Source organism: Lipotes vexillifer, unplaced genomic scaffold (assembly GCF_000442215.2).
Source record: "Lipotes vexillifer unplaced genomic scaffold, Lipotes_vexillifer_v1.1 scaffold811, whole genome shotgun sequence".
Lineage (NCBI taxonomy): Eukaryota > Metazoa > Chordata > Mammalia > Artiodactyla > Lipotidae > Lipotes > Lipotes vexillifer.
In genome coordinates, this window is record NW_006775554.1 from 861924 (window position 1) to 871321 (window position 9398).

General features: G+C 39.6%; 1 protein-coding gene across 1 annotated transcript in view; it reads right to left on the reverse strand.

Annotated features, from left to right (window-relative positions):
• The window catches only part of USP31 (ubiquitin specific peptidase 31), a 70894-nt gene that overhangs the window by 21124 nt on the left and 40372 nt on the right, over positions 1–9398 (reverse strand). The window contains exons 7-10 of the mRNA XM_007450007.1: positions 8639–8783; positions 4174–4351; positions 1084–1195; positions 384–478 (exon numbers count right to left, since the gene is read on the reverse strand). Of these exons, the coding sequence (XP_007450069.1) occupies positions 384–478; positions 1084–1195; positions 4174–4351; positions 8639–8783 (530 nt within the window). The remainder of the gene's footprint in view (positions 1–383; positions 479–1083; positions 1196–4173; positions 4352–8638; positions 8784–9398) is intronic.

Sequence of the window (9398 nt, forward strand, 5' to 3'; positions counted from 1 at the left end):
CTTCACATACTGTGGAAACTGGGCTTTACCTTTGAGGCCACGGGTTACCATTTAAGGATTTCAAGGAGGAAAGTGTTATGATTAGAATTCTACTCTGGAAAACTTTTATCTTGGTGAATATGAAAGTGCAATACATCTGTGGTCCTGAGACCAATCAATTTACTTTCCTAACATCAGTACTCTAGGCTTTCCTGATTCCAAAAAAAGATCATAAAACATATCCTACTCAAATATGAATCAAAAGCAAAGTAAGTGTTTACTTTCTAAGTGAGCCTGGAGGACCTACCACACTTATGTGAAAATTACATCAGACATCACTAGAAATTACACACAAACATATATGAAAGTCTAGAAGGTGATTTTTTTTTTTTTTTTTTTTTTACCTTTCTACTGTTGGGTGGCACAGGGGCTGCTCCTCCTGGGGCAGCAAGTATGTTATTCCCACAACACTGACCACTCGCAAACTGAATGGACACACCTGCAACAAATGGCAAAGGCAAATCAGGCTGAGTTTCTCTTCGAGGGCATGTGGTTCACCGGGGCATTTCCAAAACAGATTAGAGGGAGAGCAAACTGTTTTGCAAAATGCTTCTCTACAACATTCTGTGAGGCTGTTGAGCCACTCTAATACACTTTAAATATGATTGCCCCAAATGCAATTTACATATCAAATATGTTATGCAAGACAAGTAATATGTTACTTTAGCTGAACATTAATATAAGTTTTCCACGGATACCTTAACAAAGAAATCATAATTTTGAAAATATATAGATAGTCTACAAAATCTCTCCAAGCCAATCATGTGCTAAACTTTATTAGACAAACATTATAAAGGAACACCTGGCAGTGCATGGAAAACCGTGCAGTGGTCAGCTCCCTTCATAAAATGAGGGACAGTCCTCATTCTGGAAAACCTGAACACAGCAGATTTTACTACGCAGCTTTTCTCCAGGGCTCCCCAGCATTCCAGCTCAGTGTCTGGTCTTCCCTAAGGGCAAAGGTCTGAACTTCCAATCTCACTGTAATGACTTTCTTCCCTGGGCACACACATGCTACGCTGGAGTACCAAAAGGCTTACACACCTGAATGCCAACTGTGGGCCTCAAGAAATACTTCATCTTCTCCAAGATTTCCCTCTGCAGAAGGTCCCATGCTATTGTCTTCTCTACGTGCAGCACAAAAGGTAGTCCAAATCTAACACACATAAATATTATAATCACCTTAAAAAGTATGACGATTCCTTTAATACTGTAACTCTTTATTCATGATCTTTTTAAATGGAATCACAATACAATTAGTTTTAGGACAGTTCTCAAAATAAAACAAACAGGAAATTTAATACTCTCATAAGTGGATGAAACATTCAGAAGGGAAACTGAGATTTCTAAATGAAATTTAACAACTCATACACCAAAATGGCTTCTAATAGAGTATGGTGCCAGGTAATAAGATGACAGGATTAGTGGAGATGGGGAGGAAAGCAGGTGGGAGTGGACACGAGTCCAGCAAGCAGCATGGGTCAAACATATAAGGGGTTAGGTGCCAGAGGAAAAGATAGGGCTGGAAGGTCTAGCAGGGAGGCAGCCACATCCCGGTGGCCTGACAACAAGGAAGGCACTGGCAAGCAAGTGACACTAAAAGTCAGCTCCTAGCCTAGGGTAGAAGTCACATGGCCCCTGCCAGGTTTCCTATCCAGTGCTGAGCTCACAGGTGTTAGAGAATCAGAGGCAGAGCCATGGTTTTCAGCAGTGGCTGCAGGCTGAAATCAGCGAGGGAACTTTAAAACACAATGATTCCCCCGAGATTCTGCTGCAATCCCTCTGGTCTGTGGCTGGAGCACTAAGGCTGTTTGAGGAGCTCCCCAGGTGATTCTAATATGCAGCCAACGTGGAGGAGTACTGGCCTAGCCTTAACTCTCACCCAAGCCCCAGCCATTCAGACCTGCATGCTGTGCTCTGAATGCGTCCGACTCACACCGCCAACGTACAGCCAATTCCCTCAGTCTGGACTACCCTTCTCACTCTTCTTTTAAGCTATTTCCTACTCATCTGTAGAAGGAGCCACTGGCACCCTGTTGATCTGTTCCCTGAGCTCTGCTGCACTACAAATACTGCCTGCTTATTCTGCTGCCTCCACCAACAGACTGTGTTACCTGACAGCAGGAACTGTGACCGACTTACCTCCCTAGCCCAAACAGCCAATACCTAGACAACAGTAGATGCTGAATGAATGAATGAACAAGTGAATAAACAAACAGATAAACCCTGACTCAGGCCAAAGCAGGGGTGCTAAGGTCACCAAGAAACCCGCTCCTAACAAGTACCAGTTTACTCACAGTAGTACTCAAGAGTGAGCCTACCTTCCTAAAGACAACTGTGATGAGAAATAAGTTACAAGCACGATGTGTAAATCAGTAGCCATATTTTTCACATGACAATGTCCTCACTTTTAAGAGACTAGCAACATGAAAGGGATTTCATAATTATTTTATATAAATACGATGAGCTGCCTTTTCTTCTGTCCCTTAAGCACGCCAAGCTCCTTCTAATCTCAGCAACTTTTTTTCTTTTTAATTTTCACTGGAGTATAGTTGATTTACAAGGTTGTGTTAGTTTCAGGTGTACAGCAAAGTGAATCAGTTATACATATACATATATCCACTCTTTTTTAGATTCTTTTCCCACATTGGGGATTACAGAGTACTGAGTAGAATTCCCTGTGCTATACAAGTAGGTCCTCATTAGTTATCTATTTTATATATAGTAGTATGTATATGTCAATCCCAATCTCCCAATTTATCCCTTGCCCCCTTTCCCCCGGTAATATCCAGAGAAAACCATAATCCGAAAAGATACCTGCACCCCAATGTTCACAGCAGCACTATTTACAGGAATCAAGACGTGGAAGCACCCTAAACGCCCATCAGCAGAGGACTGGATAAAGATGTGGTTCATATATACAATAGAATATTACTCAGCCATAATCTCAGCTTCTTTGTACTCAATGTCGCCTCTTCACGGAATCCCTTCCCAAGAGGCTCACACAGTGCGCACCTTCCCACTCGGCTCAGCCCAGCTGCTGCGTCCTCAGGGAGGCCCCCCCTCACCTCCCTCTCTAATACAGTTTTGCTAGAGACCCCACCAGCACGTTCTATCACACCCACATGTTTTAACATCTTCAAAGTGACAATGACTGTCTGAAGTTAAATGTGTTTACTTGTCTTTAGTGGCTCTGTCCTAACTAGGATGCAAGCTCCATGAGAACACACAGATCCTGCTGTATCCCTAGTGTTCAGAATAGTGGCCAACACACTGTAAACACTAAAGTACCTGCTAATGAACATCATAAATATACAAATCAACACATTTTGCTTTTATGTTATTTACCATTCTTAAATAAGAAACTTATTTCAAAGCAACATTTTAAAAAGTTAATATAAATGCTACTCTGACAAATATTAGAAACACGGTATCCTTCCTCCCTGAGACACATCCATATCTTGTTATTACTCAAGTTACATTACTATTGTGATAAAGTTACTTTAAAAGTAACTCCCATACAGAAACTAACATAACATTGTAAAGCAAGTATACTCCAATAAAGATGTTTAGGAAAAAAAAAAGAAAAGTAACTCTCATAAATGCTTACAGAAGGACACAGATTTGAGAGAGATTTCTAACTCCCAAATGTCTGACTACATGCAGCTGAATGAATACTGGTGCCATTTGCCAAGCCAGGAAATACTGGAGGGTCAGGTTTATAGGGAAACACAATGAGTTCAGTTTGGAACACAATGAGGTGCACATGCCATCCAAGTAGATATGTTAAGAATTAATAGAAGAAAAAATGCTGTAAAGAAAGTAGCTGGATATAGGTCTATAGGTCTAGATACCCAGGAGGATCTTGAGCTGAAAATATACAAGAGAAATGTGCCTTTAAAAACTACATGAGCTTGGGAGCCATTCTAACTCAGACCTTATCATCCTAATTTTATCTTCTCCCCCTCCCAACCCCTCAAATCAGGTCAATTTACACACGTGCTCTTTCTAAATATCAGAATCAACAATTAACTACTAAAAGTAAGGATTTTTTTTATCCCTACTTTTTAAAACATTTGAAAATATTAGACTTTTAAAGTCTCAGTATTTATTGGAAAATAAGTGGGTCTTCACCTTTTCCCTTGCTGCCCAGTGCAGGCTCGGTTACACACTAACAGAACAATCTTGTCACTTCCTGCTGTCGCGGGGGTTAAGTCCACTCTCCCCTGCTTTGCTGCTGCTTGTGTAGAAGACAGTCTATAATGATCCAAGCCAAATTTCAAGTGGTTTAGGTTGTTGTTTAAGTGGATTCCTAAAACAAAATGAAAACTTACTTTATCTCTTCAAAATTTTTTATTCTTTCATTACAAAAAATTTACCCATTAGAGAAATTAAGAAGTTGTCATTATGTTATTTAAGCTGCAATTGAAAAAAGGAACAAATGACCTACTTTGAGATTACTCATCTAGTCATAAGAAAATTTTTTGCATCCATTATTTCATTTAAACTCGCCTTACCTACCTACTACCTTAAAAACTGAAAATTAAAACTCTTCACTTCAATGAATATTAGTTTTAGAATGGCAAGTATGCAGAGATGACCCACCAAGACAAACTTAAAGTGAAACCATACAAGCAGCAACCAAATAAAAAAATTTTAATAAAAAATAAAGACTAGTACATGTAGAATGATCTTCAATATTCCAACAGCAGCTTCTTTTCCCCGCTTTAGACCCTGACTTATAAGAAACCCAGCCATTACGGAACTTTAATACAATCAACTAGCCTGGATTGACCTACAATAAAGTGAACAAAAATATATGTTTGACAGGCACAGTGCTGGTTGCTAAAAACCAGGTCTTCAGACATGCCCCAAAGCAGAGCTATCTGTCAATCAGAGGTACTTAGCAATTCAGCACCTAGCACAAGGTCCTGCACTTAGTAGGAACTCAATAAATGCTTGACTAAACAATTGCTCATTTCTTTAATCCTTTGGAAGTATAGCCTAAGGAAATGATACCCCAAACTGGAGAACAGAAGAAGCCCTCCACCACTACCACACCAAAGAAATAATAACAATATCACCAAAAGGAGAATAAAATAAAAGGTGGTTTACACAAAAGTATCCATAGCAAAACTCCAGCAATAACCTAAACATCCAGCAATAGGAGATTTGCTGAACCTATTAACATACAGAGTTAATACTAAAATAAATTCCAGATTAATTAGAGTTTAGAAACGAGAACATAGAAACTGGAAATAAGGAAGAACTGAATCTTCACCAAGCTATTAGAGGGAAGAAAACTTTTTAAGCTTAAATACCATAGAGAAATCACAAAAGAGCAGCAGACTTCACTTCACAACCACCTTAAACTTTGGTATGAGAAAAATAAATAGAAGTCTGAATTTGAGACAATTAACAGGCTCATTTCCCAGGTTCTTGGCAGAAGTAAGGCTGGGAAGACCAGTTCTGCTAAAAGTGATCAGGATTCCCAATGAGATGAGAGGATACCACTCAACTGCTCAGAAATCAAGCTCCGCATTCATAGTCCAGGCCCATCACTACCAACTGTGTGACCTGGGCCCGTGAACTAACCTCTCTAAGTCTCAGCTCCCTCACCGGTGAACTGGGGAAGACAGTAGTAGCCTCATATGCACCAACAAAATATTGATGAGGCCTTTGTAAAGAACAGAGGCTTACGCATATTCACTAGTGGTATATTCTTCCAACAAAGGCACTCTCTGGCTAGACTATATAACTTTGGACCTCACCAAATTCATTTATAAATAGAAACTTAGTGTTAACCGTAAGCAACTGGGGTATGAAGGGGGATTGGGGGAAATTTTCAGTTAAACAAACGTTAGCTGGGCTCTTGCTGTGTATTGAGAAGTACACTAAACTGCTAGGTACAGAAAGATAAAGAAAAGTGTAGTCCCAACGGCAGAGAATTTCACGATTTGGTAGGAAGGATAGAGAACAGAGCATTTCCATACAACGTGCTAGTGCCAGAGATTAGCAGAAACTACACTGGAACACAGGAGAACAGAAGTCAGTCAGCCAGTCTGGGGTGGGGGAAGTGAGGAAAGGTTTTCTGGACAAGGTGATGATTGGCTATTTTTTACTATAATGCAACTAAAATTAGAGAACAATTTAAACAAACAAAAGCACATGCCTGAAAACACAACAACTAGAAAATAAACAAAAAAGCTCCCAAGTCAAAGAATGACAACTGAAATAAGACTCAAAAAAATAATAATGTAAATATGAGTAGCCAGAGAAAACTGAATCCTAAGCTGGCAGTGCAGAAAGCCGACCAACCCAAAATACAGAATTACCAAAGGTTCAGAGACTAGAGGTACCAGACACCTCTAGAAGTAGAGGTGAAGGAAAAGAGGAACTAAAGTAAGAACTTTCAACAGGGGTACCAAGGCCATTCAACGAGGAAAGAATAATCTCTTCAACAATGGTGCTGGGACTACTGATATTCACATGCAAAAGAATGGAGCTGAACTCCTACTTCACACCACACACAAAGATTAACTCAAAATGAATCAAAGACCCAAATGTAAGAGCTAAAACTATAAAACTCTTAGAAGAAAACACAGGTAAACCTCATGGCCTTGGATTTGGTGATGGATTCTTGGATATGACTTCATAAAATTAAGAACTTTTGTGCATCAAAAAACACTACCAAGGAAGTAAAAAGATAGCCCACAGAATGAGAGAAAATATTTGCAAGTCATATATCTGATACAGGTCTAGTATTCAGCAGATACAAAGAACTCTTACAACTCAAAAACAAAAAGACAAGCAACACAATTTTGAAGTAGGTAAAGGACTTGAATAGACATTTCTCTAAAGAAGATATACAAATGGCCAAAAACCACATGAAAAGATGACCAACATGATCTGTCATTAGGAAAATGCAAATAAAAATCACAATGACATACCACTTCGCACCCACTAGGATGGCTATAATCAAAAAGGCAGAAAATAACAAACATTGGCAAGAATGTGGAGAAACTGTAACCCTCATATATTGTTGGTGGGAATGAAAAATGATCCAGGTGCTATGGAAAACAGTCTGGCAACTCCTCAGAAAGTTAAACATAGAATTACCATATGACCCAGCACTTCCACTCCTAGGTACATACCTACAAAGGAATTGAAAATAGGTATTCAAATACTTGTACGTGAATGGTCATAGCAGCAGTATTTCATAATAGCCAAAAGGTGGAAACAACTCAAATGTCCACCAACAGATGAATGGATAAACAAAATGTGGTATATACATATAATGGAATAATACTCAGCCATAAAAAGGAATGAAGGACTGATATATGCTACAATGTGGATGAACCTTGAAACACTATGCTAAGTCAAAGAAAGTCACAAAAGGCCATTTATTATACGATTCCATTCATATCAAAGTCTAGACTAGGGAAATCTATAGAGACAGAAAGTAGAATAACGACTGTTGAGGACTGGGTGGGATGGGGAGATTGGGAGGTGTCCTTAGGGGAGACAAAGTAGGAGCTAATGAGACGGGAGCTGGAGAAATGAATTTTTAGCAAAGCGAACAATAGGGAAAGTATAAAAGCATGTGGCATGTTCCAGAAATGAAGAGTAACTTGGATAGGGTACATGGGGAAGAAAATGGAATATAGTAGAGAGGCTGGAAAAAAGGCAAGGACCAAATTATGAGGGGCTATGCATTCTTCCCAGGTATTCAGATTTAATCGCAGACAAAAGGGAAGCACTGGTAAATCAATAAGCACGTTAACGTCGTCAGAACTGTACGTCAGAATAAGTCTGGTGGCGCTGTGAAGAAATAACTGAACGGGAGAAAGCCCAAGGGTAAAGAAGTTACTAGAAAAGCCCAGTTGAGACTCGTCTGCACTGTGTCAGTCGCAGTAGAATGCAGAGGAAAACTTCAGTTGTGGATTTAAGTCAAAATCTGAGGGAGAAGTGTTTGGGTCCCGCTTGGGTGAAGAGAAGGATGGTGATGCCGCATTTCACAGAAGAAACGCAAGAGGAGCTAAGAAAGAAACGCTCAGTGTAACGTACCTGTAGGACTATAAATAGAGATTCCAGTGGACAGCTGGAAGTCAGGGAATGGAACCAGAAGAAAAGTGGGGGCTAGTAGAGAGTTTAGCTCTAAAAATCACCAGTAGAAAATACTGGTAAGACTGGGTAGAGCAGCGGTTCTCAAACTTTCACGTGCAACAGAATCACCTGTTAAAAACAGATTGCTGGGCTCTGCCCCCAGCACTCAGCAGGTCTGGAGTGGCACCTAAGAATCTGCATTTCTAATCAGTTCCCAGGAGACACTGATGTTTTGACAACCACTGGAGTACAGCAAACAGAATAGAAGCCCTAGGATCTTGAAGAACGCTAAGGCCAGGAACAAAGTTTTTCCCAAGAACTGCCTTCTGCCAGGGAAATATGTTACCTAAAATTTATACCATCATCAAAAGATGTGTTATGTGTATTTTACCACAATTTAAAAAAATTATACCATCATATAATAATCTAAGAGAGTAGACATTTGTTAGACCTGCAAACCCAGGTGGTATTATGGAAACAGATACTCATTTACCTCTTTGACTGAGAATTCCTTCAGGCCTAAATATTTCTGGAGTCTCAAAGGCAAAAATGCAGTCGCTTTCATGGACTGTTTCCAGGTCGTCTGTGTCACAAAAGGAACGATGGAACCCATCATAGTACATTTCTGTTAACACAATCTAAAAATGGGAAAAATGTAAATAGTTGGATAACTGGAAAGTCAATATGAATTGATCTCCCAATCCAGCTGTGAACGTCTCCAGACCAGCAGGACTGCAGTGATCTGAGGGCTTGGAAACAACTCATCAAGCCGATGTGATTTGCCTTTAATAAGAGAGTCTTGGAAGCACAATATCTTCTATGATTGTATAACAACATACTCTGATTTCAGAGCGCTGTGGCACTAAATTCAGAGTTTCCTCTAAGTTTTGGTGAAGAGACTCAGCAGATACAAAGTCTAAGGCCCTTCTTTCACAGGGGGAAGAAACTAAAGAGAGATGGAGTGACTTGCCTAAGGTTATACAACTACTCAGCCTCGTAGCGAGGATAGAGTCCACATCTGACTCCGAGACTTTCTCCTACCATTAAATTTTCTTCTTTTCAGATTAAAAAATGTCAAATGATCATGGACATTTGTGTTGGAAAAAAATGAAATCAACTCAAATGTCCAACAATAGGAAGTAGTTAAACTATACTATAGTTCTACTGGAATTATAAAGCGCTTCCAAAGAATGAGCTGCATATATTTGCACTAACGTGGAAAGATCTCCTAAGTAAATATTAAAAGTAGGGAA